Genomic DNA, 17,855 nt, shown 5'->3' with positions numbered 1-17,855 from the left:
GTATAGATTTGACTACTAGATCATGGATACTGGTGTTATTTGGTAGTTGGGTTTCAATTGACCACACATCTCAGAAATGGTCGACCTGAGACTGTACAAGACCGCACTTCACTTACACTCATACATATCATCCTCTGAAGTAATACCTGACAGTGATTCCTGGAGGCTAAAAGGCACGTCCGGCACAACAGATCAGCCCCCCCCGGTTCCAGATCTTTTCTTATTGCTGCCCGCCTCTAATCCTCCGCACGTAAGGGAAGGTCCGGCTATGCCGTCCCCCCCCCACACGCAGAGAACCAGGTCTCGGTCTACATTACTATTCATTATTAGATATAACTACATTACATGAATCAAATAAAATGTATCTCTGTATTATAGTCCATAGTGGAATTATAGTGTATAATATTGTGATGTGCGTGATAAAATGATCGCACTGTATTAATAACAATGTTTTCATTTTTGTGTAATATAACATTAGTAGCACAGCAAAGATGTTTCCAGTTGTTGCAGAACCTTTATTAACCATTCATTAGTTTAATGTTTTGATTAAAAATTAAAATGTTTCACTATATTATTAGTAGATTACTTCATGATTTTTGTTTATTTCTTTTTTTTCTTATATTTTTTACTGTATTCTAAATTTGTAAACATTCTAGGCTATAGGTATCAAGTAATAATAGGAAGAAGCTTCCTCTGATATATTTTTGTTTATAATAAATCAAGATTTTAAAGATTATCAGCTTGACCAAGAACAAAATATGTAATTATTCTTAACTTAATTCTTATACAATTAGATTGTAGTTCTCATTACAATTTTTTTTAACAATCAAAAAAGTTACTATTCAAATTGAGCAATCCTGTAAAATTTCTTAAATTGGAAGGCTGGTTTATATTAAAAAACCATTGAAAATAATTTAACTAAAGCGTTAACATAGTAAGGGTAGGAAGAAAAGTTTTGGAAGCAAAGAAAAATGAATATAAAAGGGTCATTATTCACAAAAAATACTTAAATTTATGTTGTTAAAGTTTCTAATATGTCTAATTCTGACACTTGTTACAGTTTTTTTTTAAAGGTGATGAGAAGTTAGGTACTCCTGAGAAAAAATCTGTATTGGAGATAACATCAATATTTTTATTGAAAAAAAATATGTAACATAAAGGCACTGAGCTGCCTGTAACAAAAATATATGAAATAATACAAATTCTCAGGCTGATATCCGCTGGATAATTATTAATCGAATACCAGTTTATTTTTTCACCATAAACCCATATCTTTATCAAAACTACACAAGCTGGTAAATTTTCTAATTTATTAATTTCTATCAAAAACAAATCAAAGTTTTCCCTTATACTATGAATATTTTGAACTATACATAGTGGTATTTCACTAAATTATTGGTAAAAAGCTATAAATTTGCTATTGTAATGATAAATAGAAACAAAATACATACACACATGATTTTGGCTAAACAATTATCACAAACACTTCCAAACTTAATTACCAGGTCATCATCAGTTTTTCAGATTAAGATTGAGCCATTTCTTATCCATAAGTACTTACAGCCTTTATCGGATTTTGTTTTAATTGCTAGTGCAAATACTTTTCTTCACTCTAGACATAATTTATCAGCAATAATGCTTATATTTTTAATATGTTAATGTGGAGAATGTTTAAAATGACCAGTAAAAAATAGAATGTAAAATAGAATGTAAAAAATAGAATGACCAGTAAAAATAGAATAGAATGTAAAAATAGAAAGTGTGTTACGGGTTATTTTTCCAACCCAGTTATTGTTAATATCAATATTCCCTGCTATTTAGAGTTATTTCCAGGTGAAAAACTTGCAAACTTTTGGGGGAGAAACAAAAAAGTACAAAGAGGAATATCAGAATCCAAACCCAAGTGTCATGTTGAAAAATCACAAAAAATCACCCTTTTTGCAGCAGTTCGTCCCTATCAATCCTCCACAAAGATTTGACTTATCACTGGTGGCCTGTTGTCATTCCACTTTTGTAATCTATGACAACAATCAATTTTGCTTTCATCAATTGCATTCTAAGACCAGACTCACTGACTTGACAATGCTTATCACATAAAATTCTAATACAGCCTCACTGTCTTTCCTTTAAAATTGACAATTCTGCAGTTAAGTTTTAATTTGTATTGCACAGTATATGCAATCAAGGAGATTAACTATTACATGGTAGTTTCTGGAGGACCACCACCAGACAACATGAGTTATGGTGTACTCTTAGCACCAATGATTTACAGCTTCTTTAGGCGACTTCCTTGATTAATGATTTTTGTGTCCATACACTATTCTTTGATGTGTCATGGCATGATTACAGGGTCAAGTAAGTTCTTGAACAGCTTGATCATAGCTAGGAATTCAGCAACAACTGATCATGTGTATTGCTGTGGTTGACATATATATGCCCACTTAGTTGAATTATGAAATTCAATTAATTGCTCTTGTTTCAATTATTAATTGAATTCCACTTAGAAGTAGATGGTAGTGTTTATTTTCAGTGATGTTGGTCCATAAAGCAGCTTTAAACTAAACAGTAAATAATATAAATTTATTATTTGATAAATTATAATAATATAAATTATTGATGTTGACTGAACATGTAAGCTGTCAGATCAGTCACAAATGCACTGGGAGATTTTTTTTCTATCATCAGTACTCTTCGATTTATTTTTACATTGTAACATTTGTAAATGACTTATTGTATCTGATAAAAGGTAATGGATATGCCAATGTTGAGGAGACTTACTACCGGATATGCTAGTAATACAAATTGGGTGAATTCAAAATAGTTACGATTTATGGAAAGCATTGAAGATGCATGTTAATGCTCTAACCAACACATATAACCTAAGTTAAATCAGCTACTAAACTGTGTTCACAGGGTTACACTTTGTGGAGCAATAAAAAAAGAAAATTAAAAAGTTCAACATTCTTTGAAATCATGTGTTTGTTCTCATTTAAATTTAATTTTTCATTCTAATTAAGGAACTATTAAAAAAAGTAATAAATATAAAACAAAAAAAAAAAAAAAAAACAACTTTCTCATACCTCAGAGTATTTTATGTCTTTTTTTGTGATGTATGTCTTATAAGTATACATAATTTAGAAGGGAGACTGAAATACCAACCTTCTGCAGAAAGTTGATTCAGAGATCAGGTATAGTTGATTCTTAGTTAGAAGCCAACATATAAATAACCACTTTAATAACTGGCCAGAATTAATATAATTTTTGTTAATACTAAATTCTAAAATATTAAATAAAATAATAATTGTTTATAAATTTAATAAAAAATTATATTTCAATGGTTAAACAACATCCTTTTTATTTTATTTTTTTACAATTATTTTAATCTGAGAATAAACAACTGCAGTTAAAGAAAATTAAAATAGAAACCAATTAATATATCATGAAATTATTAAATTGGAAATCATGCCATTAAGTAGGCAGATTTGTACGTTTTGGATGGTTAGGATTTCGGTGTGCTGTAGATAATGATAATGATACAGGAGTAGAATTTAATAATTGTTGTCGTACAGGACAATGTCTGTATGCAGCGTGATGTGGTCCAGCACAATGACAACATATTGGACTCTGTCGTGGTCTTGGACAGAATTCAACTGTATGGGATTCTCCACAGCGAACACAACGAGGTAACTGTCTACAGTTTGCCGCTATATGCCAAAAGCCCTGAAACAAAAGACAATTATGATTTAAATAATATTAAAATTGGTAAATATTATTACCTAATTATAAAGGGCACTGAGTTTTTTGAATGTTTGAAATTTGTCAGATCAAAGTACATACAGAATGGAAAAATAACGTTCCTCTTATTTTTATGTTGTGGGAGCAATAATGTGATTTATAAAAATCGAAGTTGCCTAAAAGTCAAGTTAATTTTGATTAGCTGATCTTCAGGACAAGGTCAGCTACAGCTACTAAACTGTGTTCACAGGCTTACACTTTGTGGAGCAATAAAAAAAGGAAAAATTAAAAAGTTCATTTTTTGAAATCATGTTTTTGTTCTCATTTAAATTTAATTTTTCATTCTGAAGTAAGGAACTATTAAAAAAAAGTAATAAAGATACAAAACGTAGGTATTCCAAGATTCTTTAAAATTAAATATTTTGTTGAGTCTTTGTAGAGTCTACGTTATAAACTTCTTGTAAGATACTTTCCAATAGCAAAATCGATTATTTTTTGAAACATGGTCAGTTATTCTGAGCCAAAGAACAAATGTTTGTTCTATAATGTAAAATTTTTTTCTGATGTGATTGATTAGAATTAAATGGCTGCTCAGACTGTTTACAAAAATTACTTTTGGAATTACAAAATCTATAGATAAAATGCATAACAATACAAAAAAACTTTAGAATAATCTATTTACGCTTTGAAGATTTCTTTAGAATATTTTTGTAATTCCATTTAGGTGGCAGTAAAAATGAAATGACTACTGTAGAAAATGTATATCAAAGACATTTTGAAGAAACTCAAATCTTTTTCTAAGTGAAAACTATGATATAAAATTGTCACAAGAAAAGTTTCAATGGAAGTGGTGTCTCTATAGAGGTCTATGCTGCATCTCCTCACTACTTTTGTCTACCTTTATGTTTTTCAATATTTGCTAGAAGCAGCAAAACTTCAATTCTCTTTACTAGCTTTTCATTAATCACATTCATCCATCATCATTGCAATTAGTAAATTTTGAAATACTTAAAATTTCCTTCCTTAACCTAGCGTTCAAATTTTGTAACCTCATCATTTCTATGAGGCGATTTTTGAACTTTCCCTCAAATTTTTGTTTGTTTGATGATTAATTTGCCACAAAAAATTGAAGCTTATGCATGAGAATACGCTATGGAAATTTTGTAAAATTTGAAAAACATCATTCCTATTCAGATTCAAACCTGTGAAACCTTCCTGATGAAAGGCCTTTTCATCAGGAAGGTTTCATCTGTCAACCGGCCACAGCTCTGTCAACCAGCCAGAACTGTGGCCGGTTGACAGAGCTGTGGCCAGTGACCTTCAACTTTTTTTCACACTTAATGTTTGAGAAGTTCACAGAGTTTATTGCAAACTGCATTTCCCTGGCAATCCTATTTAATTTCCTTTCTAATGTCATCATTACTATACTTCCAAGTTATTTCAAGGATGCAGCTTGTTTCAACATTTCTCTACAATGTAATTTTTTCTAACATGTCACCTACCTGTAAAATCATAGCTGGTCCCTATTCCTCAGATATCCTTCTTACTTTTGTTTCCCTTACGTATATTTCCATTTTGTTTCCCTATTGTTTTTCAGAATTTCTTCCATCCTTTAAAGCTTTTCGTTGGTGTCTACTATCACAGCCTGATCACCATAATTTGTGTGCTGATATCTGTCAAAAAATTTCCATTTCTACCATTATTTCTTGGTTATTGCTTGTAACAAAGTTTTCAAACTTTTATGCACACATGAATTAATAATTTACTCCTGAATTGAATTTTCTCCTGTCTTGCATCGTTTCTCACGTATAACTACTATGTTAGCTTCTTCAATTTTACCCAGTGCCATCAGAATTCTCAGATTATTCCATTTGACTTTGTTGAGAGCCACCTTGTAATTAAGGAGACTTTTTTCTTGTTTATTTCAAACACCCCATTCATCAGGTTCTTATGTTAGAATTTCATGTTTCATAGCTCTATCATTCTTTTATTCAAACTGATGTTTCCACAATTTTCCTCTAAACTCTTCTTTGTTCTTTATAATGACTTGCGTCAACATGTATAGTACAACTCAATCTCAATACATACGCATAGGAAATTTGTCTAATATACTTTCTTTGACTTCATCTTGGTACTATGCAGACACCTATGCAGTTTCTTTATAGAAGACTAGCGGAATGTTGACTTTCACCAGGCCATGAGTAAAATGACAGCAAAATGAGTGGCTGAACTTCATATCTTGTATAACTCAGCACACAACTTTTGTTAACTATCAAATCATTACTTTTAGCAGATCCATTGAATACATTCTAGTCAACTAATGTAAATTTAACGTATTTATAATTATTTCATCATTACATTTATAATTTTGTAATTATTGATGAATATTTTTAAATGTCATATTTACTTATAATTAAGAATACCTGGCATCTATAGCATTGCACTGGCAGATCTTGAGTTTGCATATTGTTATCCATGCTGTATATTGAATTAGCCAACAAAAAACGCCATCTTCCACTTACAACAGGAAATCTTGCAACTCCAAAAAAATCAAATCCACTTCTAAGTAGATTTTCATACTGGATAGCGTCATTCATCTAAAATAAAAATAATAATTTAATTATTTGTTTTCTTGCAATTACAGTGGATTATTAAAATTATTTCAAGAATTTATTTGTTATAATTTTTACCTTACTATGTGAGATGCAGAATAATGTATTTGGCTGTCATATTTATTAGTGCCCTTGCAACTCCAGAATGACTGCAATGATTTTTAAAAAAATAAGTATCAAATAATTTTTGTCTAAACTGCTTGCTTTTATTTAACAAGTTTAAAACAAAAATTTATAAAGTTGAGAAAAGTATTTGATGAAAAACAATTATTTTAATTAATAACTGATTCTATTTAGATAAACTTTTTTATTTTAGTCATTTAATTTTGTTTCTTCCTGCAGAATATCATCTCTAAGACTGATGACTTCCTTTGCCATTGACTGTAATCAGCCTTCCTCTTTTGTTGATGCAATTTACTTCTATATGAACTGCAATACATTTTTATTTTGCCTGGTTTTAGGTTTGCTAAATCACAAATGTGATTTAGCTATATGTATATTTTTTAAATATCATTTTTAAATGTGAAAATCTGTTTTTATTCTCTTATTATGTACGTTTTATTTTTTACAATATAATTTCCAAAATGTCTGTTTTTATCTTCAAGATGTTTTATTCATTTTAAATTTGTTATGTAACTAATTTAAGTAGTATATTGTATAATAATTTTATGTAAATAAGGTCAAGTTTCAATTAATATTTATAATTTGCAAAATCCATGTGTACTATAATATTATTATAACAATAATTAATATCATTATACAAAGTTGACTAACACTATTATATACGCACAATATTTGTAATGTTAAACTTAAAAAAGGTATAAATTTAATAAGTAATTTTGCTCACATTAACTTAACAGGTTTTTCTTATATGCATAAGGATAATTTGTTAATTTTCTTGGTATGATTAACTAACAACTTTATGCTTGTTTAGTAATGCATTTATCATTAACAAATAAATTTACATATATGTAATCCAGTATAAGTATGGTTCAGTGAAAGTACAAATTAATCAGTTATATATCACCTTCTCACATTTTATGTTATGGTTTCAGTATTAAAATCTATTTTCATTAGTTTCTTTACTAGACCATTTAAAAAAAGAAATTAATGTAAAGCATGATTTTTCCTATGTTTTTATCAAAGTGATTGATAAAATCTCAGTAGTCAGTTGATTGGCACCAAGACAATCAGCTGACTGGCAACTTAAAAACCAAATCTTTTTTTAATTAAACAAAAAATTACATTTATTGTAAAGTTGAAAACATATCATTTCATATTCATCTCTTTAACATTTCTATAAATAACATATGTATACTGTTACAATTATTTGTTAATTATTATTTTTAGTTAAACCTTAATTTCAGTTCCTTTTCCTGATAAACTGCAATAGGGTGCAAAGTATTGAATTTTGCACAGGCAAGTATTATACATTAATTATTGTATTGGTTCACTTTTGTGGTAATAAATTTAATAAACGCATATTTCGAATATTTTTTTTAGCTGTAAACTTTTTCCAGAAAAATCTATCATTGTAAAAAAAACCTGAAAAATCATATTTAAAAAAGCACTAATTGTATTGATCTTCGTAGTTTGAAAAAAAAAAAAACATGTTTTTTACGAGGGTTGTCTGAAGAGTTTTGAGCCTCAATATGATCACTTGTCAACAAAAGTTAGGAAATGTATTCGCGCATGCGTTGAAAGGTATTCACTAAAATTTCAGCCATTTTTGACGCTCACTTGCTTGATAATAGTTTGACTAAGTCATTGTGAGCGTTTTTGTGAAAATGTAAAAAATTGAATATCGTACAGTGATTAAATACTTGGTTGTGCAAGGCAATACGCCTACGAAAATTAACACAGAGTTGGATGCTGTTTACGGGGACTCTGTCCCATCATTTGCCACCGTGAAAAGATGGGTAGTAGAATTTAAATATGGTGGTACCAGCTTGGTTGATGATGAGCGTTCGGGACCGTCATAGAAAACGTTCACCAAATGGTACTAGACGACCGATGAATTAAGGTTTAAGATAACAGAGGTAATCACTGAAATATAGAAATACTGGAATGGGCACTAGCGTTAGAAATCCGTGCCAACAAAGATAGCTGATTTAGAGGTATAACTCTCTTTGTCTAGTCCGTTCAAAAAGTTTTTGATGATCTCTCAGCACAAATCACAAGTTTTCTTTCAATAATTCAAGTTATGTAGAAAGTTTTTATAAAAACATTTATATGATACAATGATTAACTCAACATTTATTTAATATTCATAAGCATTGAACATTTTCTATTAATTAAATAGAATTATGAGATTAATTTAATCTCATATTAAGTATAGATATCACTTAATATTAACTACAATTAAGTTTTATGGAATCACTTTCTGAAGGGACGGTACGTTAGGTACAATGCGCATGCGCTGCACTGTGCGACAATGAAAACTATACCTCTAAATCTATCTGTCTCACGTTAGTTTTCCGCTCACGTTGGACGTAGGCAGTGCCCATTCCAGTATTTCTATATTTCAGTGGAGGTAATAGGCAAATCGAAAGAACGTGTGTCATATATTATTTGAAGAACTGGATATGTGTAAGCTATCCGCGTGTTGGGTGCCAAGTTTGCTTACTTTGGACCAAAAACGCATTCAAATGAACATTCCCAAGGCCCTGCTGGAGTAGTTTAAGCAAAACGAGTCAGATTTTTGCGTTGATTCATAACTGTAGATGAAAAGTGGATCCATCGCTACACTCCTGAGACAAACAACAATCTAAACCAGTGGACCTGGTGCAAAGGGTGAACCTGCTCCGAAAAAGCGAAGACTGTTCCATCGGCCGGAAAGGTGACTGCGACTGTTTTTTTTGGGATAGTAACGGAATTTTGTTTATCCATTATCTTCAAAAAGGTAAAAAAATAACGAGATAGTATTACGCATCAACACTTGACAAACTGAAGGCAGGAATTACAAAAAAAACGACCACATTTGAAGAAGAAAGTACTTTTCCATCAGGACAATGCGCCTGCTCACACTTCGATAGTAGCCATGGCTAAAATTCATGAATTGCACTTTGAATTGGTTAACCACTCACCGTATTCATCAGATTGTCCCCAAGCGACTTTCTCTTGTTTCCTAACCCACCGGACGAGGAGGTTATCGCATACGTAAACGTCTGTTTTCGGAGAAAGACACCAGCTACTATTTGAAAGAGTTAAAGAGGTTAGAGCATTGCTGGTAAAAGTATCGAAAGACTGTTGAAAAATAAAACTGTATTTCACAGAAAAAACACATTTTTCTATGTTACGCTCAAAACTTTTCAGACAACCCTCATATGATATGTTTATGAAAACATCCGTATTTGAAAACAGAATGTATATTAATAGGCAGTTTCTGCTGTTCATCAGATGTAGAATCAAAATCCACCATATCAGTCTACTGTACAAAAGTAACTTGGCACACCAGAAAGCTATTCTAAAACAGTTTATTTCGGAATAAAATGAATAATATGGAATTTTTTGTTAAAATTTTTAATTAATTTGAAATATTTTTATTGCATTAACTAAATGCATGAGTAATAAATTAATATAATTATGTAATATAAACTTTTAATTAAAAATATTTTCTTACCTCAACTTTAATTGCTTGCCTTGCACGTTCAATACTAACAGCATGGATACCTTGCTTGTTTAATGCTTCTGATACCTCTTGCAATGGTATAGCCCATGGTACATCTCTTATCATCACACTCTGTAATAAATTTTATCATATTTATAATTTTCTGCAAATATTTGTGTAGAGTGTAGTGGCTCATAATGGTGAAACATGGGCAATGCAGAAAACAGAATTAAAAAAAGCAGAGGACTTAGAATGTGGTGTGAGAGAAGGGTACTGAAAATTTGGTGGGTTGATAAAAACTTGAAATGAAGTGGTCTTGGGATGAATAAAAGAGGAGAAAAATTTGAAACAGAATCATCTAAAGAAACTAAATTGATGGATCACATAATAGGGGAGATAGGTTCAGTTGATTTGGTTATAGAATATGCAAAAGTAAAACAGTAGGTTGACAGACTAGAATGTACAAAACAGATAATTTAGAATACAGCATGTAGAAGTTATGTTGAGGTTAAAAGATTAGCACAGAACAGAAAAAAAAAATAATAGCACCAAGGCAATCAACTAACTGGCGACTTAAAAACCAAATTTTTTTTAATGAAACAATAAATTACATTTCCTTGCAAAGTTGAAAACCTATTTCATATTCATTTCTTTAACCTTTCTCATAAATAACAGATGCATACTGTTACAATTATTGCTCTAAGCAGATGGCCAAGACAGTGAATCATGTCAACTACCCTTAAGTTTATGTTTTAACATTTTACTATCAATAGAAAAAAAAAGACTCCTTCTGTATGTACTGTTTGAATGTGAGAATAATTAAATTTTGACTAAGTATTTCTTAAATTTATATTTTTAATTCTTATCAGAACCTTAGCCTCAAGAGTTCTCTGCTTTTTATTACCTTTCTTTAGTTCTATAAACAGAATTACATATTTTAAATAATAGAGGATTTAATATTTTCAACTGTGTATAGGTGGCTTTGATCAGTGAGTATTAGCAATACTGTTTAGTTATATTTTGCCAATAAAATATATTTATTATATTATGCTTTGTCTGTCTCTGAATGATCATATTTATTAAAAACCCTTTTAATGAAGACATTTTTGATTTTTAGTTAAAAATAAGAAGTTATGATTTTTAAGATGTACAAATGATAACGTTGATTAATAAAATGAGTTATTTCAGAATAAAACAGTTTTGCTGAACTCTGTTATGAAATGCTGTCATCTCTGCCTTTCATCAATAATGTTCTGGATTTAAATTCAGGCTTGGCATTTTTTAGACCGTAAAAGATTCATCAATCATTAAGGAACTATAATTGAATATCAGCCAGTTGTTTCTGGAAAAAACTTATACCACTATTTCAGTTGAGTAAAATAAATAAAGAAAGTATAATGGACTGTTTCTGTTTTTAAAGTGACTGAGTCTAACTAAAGAATTACAAGTTGGCCAGCCATTTGTATTGTTTGTTAATTTTAAGTTATTAGTGTGTGACATTTTCTTATATTTGTAGGTTATTGATGAAAACCCAGGTAAATGTTCTAAATTTTTTTATTATTTGTTACTTGCTTGTACAGAGCTAATTTTAGGAAAAACTGAATAGATTTAAAAATAATTTCTGATGAAAGAAAAAAAGAAAAAAACATTGGGTAAAAATTTCCTGTTTGTGTTATTGGAAAATAAATTGAAAGATAAGCAGTAAACATAAAATTTTATATTCTTTATTTTCTTTTTTACTTGGAAATAGAAATAATATATCACCAGGAATATATTAGTTATAGCCAATGATAATGAAAAAAGAATACTAGTATTTCATAAAGTTGAAATTAAAAATGGCTTAAAAGGTAATTTAGATAGTAATAACATATGTAAAATAACTTACATCACAAACCTAACCTAAATACTTTATACAGTAGATAGAGTTCACCAACACCACCTAAAGAGTTTATCTAGTTGTTAGAAATCACCAAATTAAAAAGGTTATATCTATAATATCCAAGCTTATGTAATTTTTTTCAGCAAGCCTAGGATGTTCCCTACTGGTTCAAAGTAAGTTCTGCCTAATTCCAGTTTAATTGGAACAATATAGCTCTAAATTAATTATATAATACTTTATTTTACCTGTCTGTATTTTGTATCTTGCGAAGAAAATTGCGCCACTTGAACTGGACCTTTTAATTCATCAGATAAGTTTTGTTTTAATACGGTTAACATATCATCTTGATTATTAAATGAAGCTATCAATCCACAGCTCGTTTCTGATATTATCCATTGACCAACTGGTTTCATTCCATTAATTAAATTTTCAAGATCAGATTTTTTTAATTTGTTAGGAGATGATGCATACATTTCATCAAAATATGGACATATATATAATGAGTACCCAAGATCTGTTGCTGCTGCTGATAACGCTATAGCACCATCTTCAATTTCTGTGCTACTTGTACTTTCTATTTCTTGATCAGGCATAAAATCCGACTTTGCTTCATCACCCTTAAACTGTTGCTTCTTTAAAATAGTATCCAGTGGAATATCTGTGTTGGGAGGACTTTCTTCATCTTGCCCCAGCTCTTCTTTATCCATTATTGACCGGGAGGATAATAATGATTCTGAAATAAAACAGAAATAATTACATTATCAGTAAAAATTAAAACTAAGTGTTGTTTTTACAAAAATACAGTAAATCTTAAATTGTAGTTTTTGTAAAATTCAGATTACTTAAAGAAAAAAAAAAATAATTGAGTTTCACTTATTAAATTATTAATTATTATCACTTCCTAAAAATAAATAAATTAAAAACAAAATTGACAAAAATTTAATTATTCATTGTGTTGATTAGTTATTATTCTATTTTCTAAACTACCTTTATTTTCAATTTAAATTCTGAAATGAGTTTCTAAAGAAAACTTTTGTTTTATTGTTACTCATAAGTTTACTTTTTGGCTTAAAAGTGTAGGTTCTAATTATTTTATGATTCTTTAAAACATTCCTGGTAACAGATTCTGAGTTCAGTCAAAATTATGCTAAATCCTAATCTTGGAGAGGATAAGCAACTCAGCATAATTATGATAATTTTTTTGCATGTTTTTTTTATTTTATAGGAAACAAATTTTTCAATTAAAATCTTACAATTTTCTTTAAAAAGCTCTGGATTATTCCAAGTTCTACTTTATATAATAATTTCCAGGGATTTTACTGCTAAATATGATTAATATTTAAGAAATATCATTCTACAGAATTCACAAATCTAGTTATTTCTTTCTTGTGCTATGATTGTAACTATCAAAATTTATTTTAAACATCTGTTTACCTACAACATATTATTTATTATAATTATATAGATTGCATAAAATATTTTAAGGCAAGGTATTTCCCTGATGAAATTTTTAATTAGGGTCGAGCCTGAATACAGAGTTGGAATCAATTGAATTGGTTATTGTTAAAAGGGGGTATGTGTCACTTTTAGCCATTTTTACTATTACACCAATAAACATGTTTATTAAATTATTTTGTAATGAAAATACAGATAACTATAACTTATAACACAATCTAGAGTAAGAAAGTTAATAAAAAAATAAATATTTCAGAAAGGTTTTTGGTTCGTGAAAAATTTGTTTTTGTTACATAATCCTTTTTAACAATAACTGATTCAATAAGAAAAATATCTATTCATCACTTTACTGGAGTGGCAGAGAATATTTTTAGTGTGTCTTCCCATATGAGAAACATAGATTTAGCTTCCAACTACAACAGTTATATTTTACAGTTAATGGATTCTTAATACCATCTCCCAGCCACTACTCAACAAATTCTGGATTGATGATGTAGAAATGTAACAAACTAAATAATTGTACAAAAGAGTTGCTTATAGACCTCGAATCAAGAAAGTTAAACTACGTATCTGGAGTCTGGGGTATTTCAGTGTATAATGCAAATGATTCAGTTGATTACTTTTTGTCTTAATTGCCATATGGATAAACACTTGGCTAGAGTATATATTACATCTATAGAGTATACATATATTACATCTACACAGGTATTGATTAAGATGTGCATTATGTTACATCTGTAAATAATTCAGATATTATTATAGCTACCAAGAACTTCTAGCAATAGAAAATTATATACCAATGTTAACACAAAAATGCTGCATACCAGATGAATATTATACTACCTTGTATACCAGATAAATATTTAAGACTTTTCTTATACATTTTCAGGTAACTTTTGTAGATTACCATAAGAAATATTACCCAACTAAGATATTAATAATAGCACAAGTGTGTGTTGTATTTTATACAACACAAAATAAAAAAATGAAATAAACATACTCAAACAGTATGAAATTGAAAAAAAGTAAATCTGAAAGAAACATCTACTAAACATACATTAAAAAACACTGAATGTTCTGTTTTATCATATCTTGAAGGAGTTTTCTAACCATCTCCAAATAAATGACTTCAATAAGAGAAGCTAAATTTATGTTCCATTCTATAGATTTAGAAAGGAAGTTGTTTTATGCTCTTTTCTTTTTTTTTTTCAAAAGTTCACTTATATTTTGTCATGCACAAGTTCCTGGATTTTTTTCTGATTTAAGATATAACATCAAGATATAACAAGGGATTTAATTATATAACATCACTCTACAAAATCTAAAACCATATTTCTTGTATATATTGGACATATTTTTACTAGTAAAAATATGTTCACTGCCACATGACTCCAGCTGTTAAATAAGAAACATATGGTTATAAATTTTATTTTGGGTAGTTATAAATTACATTAAAAACTGCAAGTTACACAAATATAATTCATTTAATGATTGAAAACTTTTTTTGTTTCCTGATTATTGGTTTTTTTAATGCTGTAGTTTACTTGTGTTACATTATTTTCATAAAGCTGTAAGGTGGATTATTAAATATGGATTCATCCCTTTGCACCTCTAAGTAATAAACAATTGAAATGAGATGTTTAATTGTACCAGATGTAGTGAAATTCTGGTTTTAAGAATGCTTTCTAGCGCAGTCATTGTTTTAATCAGATGACTGTCCATATAAGCTAGGAAACATCTTTCTCTTTTTTGTTATGTACTTTAAAAAGAAATAAAGTAGCAGTCACTTCACTGACCTGCTTCCTTATTTATTTAAATATTTTTTTACTATTAAGAATGTTTAACTATAAAAATTAAACACATTGCCTCCTTATAAAATGATATTTCTGTAATACCTGGAATGTTAGTAAAAGAGTAAAATAATGTAAATAATTATGTGTAAATAAATGGCTAATGATTATAGCTCACAGTGCTACTTAAAAAATGAGAGAAACAACTTCAACATATTCTGTGAAAAGTTACTTCTTGTGTTACAGATTTATGTATAAGAATAACTTCTGTTTGAAATATGCATAGAATTTATTATACACAGTTAGGTGTTAAGTGATCAGCTGAGAATAAAAGAGATAAGTGTATAAATAAATTAAATATTTCTGGGCTAATCTTAGAAATACTGGTGTGTGCTATTAGATACAGTTTTCTTTGTATTATTTTCTACTAATTGTGCATATTTACAAAATAAATCTTTAATTGGAGGTTGTATACTTGTTTGTAAAAAAGAAGTCCTTAAAATGTTAATTATAACATGCTAATTTATAATACTTACATATTTACAATGACAGCCAGATATAATGTTATTTTAAATATTTGAATTGTATTTTTTAAGTGCTGTTTTAGATACTTCACTAATAATTTAAAAATATTGAAGAAGATAAAATCGGATGCAAAAAATGTTGTTCATTTTCATCTCCATAGCAACAATTTTAATAAACAATATATCAATTAAAATTATTACTGTACTGAATTAATACATGAAATATGTAATTTAAATTTAGTAATAAATTATATTTTTCATTACAGGTGTAGTTGCAAAGCTTAATTTAAGTATTGGTTAAAGAATAATGTCTTGCCTTATTAATAAAATTTTAACTTTTTTTTTAAAACTTATTGATTTTTCAAATCAGCTTTATTTACAATCAATTTCCTAAAATACATTTTGAAATCATAAGTAAATTGAATAAGTAATTATGATAAGAATGAAGACCATCCAATGATGAGCCTTGTTGGATACAAACATAATACATAAAAAAATTTCAAAAACAGTACTTCATGAAATTATAACAGAATAGTTGATAGCACTGACAAAAATAAAGATAAAAGTAACACTGAAACTACCAAAAGATAAAACAAAGATCCTATCTAGATAAAACAAATGACACTAAAACAGACTTAACAGACAGCTAAGGTTAAGTAGGTATTAAGGGAACAAAACAATAGTAATAAATGAGTCAATAAAGATATAATAATGACAGTAATTAAGTCCTGACAACAATCATGTCAATAGATAATAGTGTTCTTAGAATCTAGAATAGAACAATGATGATAGTTACACAGAGCAGTAACAGTGCTAATACATACATTGTACACTGTACCAAATTACTGAAAACCTTGGTGTTGTACACCAAGGTTAGTATATGGCATTTGAATTGAAATGTCAACAACAATTCATGTCTTGAGACTTGTCAAAAATCACTGACATCCAGCACATGAAGTTTTTTCAGCCATCTAATGTCCTTACTGTTATCCAACAGGTTTACAGCTAAATTGTTACATGTGTATTAAGTTTTGATATGTAAATCCTGCTCAATCTTTGAATTTGCTCCTGTATGTAGGAGATCTGTAGATGGTCGTGAATATTGTTGTTTGTTGCGAATCATAGTACCTTTGCATAACCTTAGAATTTTATTTTGAAATTGTTGGATCTCCTTAAGTGTTACTGACACAACTCATTCCCCACAGTTGTACATGTAATTCCAAATTGGTTTTAGGAGTGAGTACCTTGTATATCAATCATTTATTTGAGAGAGACAAATTAGAATTCCTACCCAGTAAGTAGCCAGTGTAACTGCATAAACCTCATGCTTAATTATTTATTTTTTTTATGTGACCTTCTAGGCAAATTGATGATCAAATTGCATACCTAGGTATCAAACTGTGCTCACATCAAGGATAAGGGTATTGTTTACATGTACCCAAGGGCAATCTCCTCTCCTCATGGTGAATGTCATGTGATTCAACTTTTCTGGGTTCACCCTTATCTTCCACATACATAATTTATTGATAAGATCCAAAGCAGACTGTAACCTTCTGGAGGCCAGGGCAACATCATTGTTAACTGCCAAGATTGTCTGCAAAGGATGTAACTGTAGCATAGTCTGAGCTGGGAAGGTCTGCAGTAAAGATCACATACAAAATCAGGCCCAGGACTGAACCTTGACGAATCCCGTACAGAATGTCGAAAAAGAAGTACAGTTCCTGGTTACACTTACTCGGCGTACATTGATCTCTTAGGTATCTTCATAATACTATATAAAATGTTCGGGGCATGCTAAATTTTTATTTGTAGAGAAGGCCAGGCAGCCAGACTTTGTAAAAGGCTTGCTGTACGTGTAAGAAAACCACTGAACAGTATTTCTTCCTTTCCAAACAATCGTAGATGATATTAACAAATCTATGGGTGGTTGAATGCTTGCATATAAAGCCAAATTGGTGATCTAGGATAATGTTGCTATCCACCAAGATTGACCATAGCCTCTGAAAAAGATCTTTTAAAAACTTTAGAAAGAATTTGAAGTAAGCTTATGGGTCAATATGAAGCTACTTCGCTAGCAGGCTTATCTGGTTTTAAGATGTTAGTTAATTGTGGTACTTTCCATTCTGTCAGGTACCAAGTTGTACGAATAATAGTACTGAAAAGTTGTGTTATGTAGACTAGTGCTGAAGGTGGCAGCATTCAATGTCAGCACCTTCTATGGCAGCTGATCTACCAGTGACAGTCAAATCC

General features: G+C 29.5%; 1 protein-coding gene across 2 annotated transcripts in view; it reads right to left on the bottom strand.

Annotated features, from left to right (window-relative positions):
• Positions 1–3,403: 3,403 nt before the first annotated feature.
• Positions 3,404–17,855, bottom strand: part of LOC142323844 (uncharacterized) — an 80,315-nt gene continuing 65,863 nt past the window's right edge. For both annotated transcript variants that reach the window (XM_075364127.1, XM_075364126.1), the window contains exons 2-5: positions 12,082–12,569; positions 9,970–10,089; positions 6,159–6,332; positions 3,404–3,720 (exon numbers count right to left, since the gene is read on the bottom strand). In XM_075364127.1, the coding sequence (XP_075220242.1) occupies positions 3,469–3,720; positions 6,159–6,332; positions 9,970–10,089; positions 12,082–12,543 (1,008 nt within the window). In that variant the 5' untranslated portion in view covers positions 12,544–12,569 and the 3' untranslated portion in view covers positions 3,404–3,468. The remainder of the gene's footprint in view (positions 3,721–6,158; positions 6,333–9,969; positions 10,090–12,081; positions 12,570–17,855) is intronic.

This window comes from Lycorma delicatula, chromosome 4 (genome assembly GCF_047948215.1).
Source record: "Lycorma delicatula isolate Av1 chromosome 4, ASM4794821v1, whole genome shotgun sequence".
NCBI classification, from domain to species: Eukaryota; Metazoa; Arthropoda; class Insecta; order Hemiptera; family Fulgoridae; genus Lycorma; species Lycorma delicatula.
The sequence above is the reverse complement of the archived record's forward strand: the minus strand, read 5'-3'. Positions and strand labels throughout refer to the sequence as shown.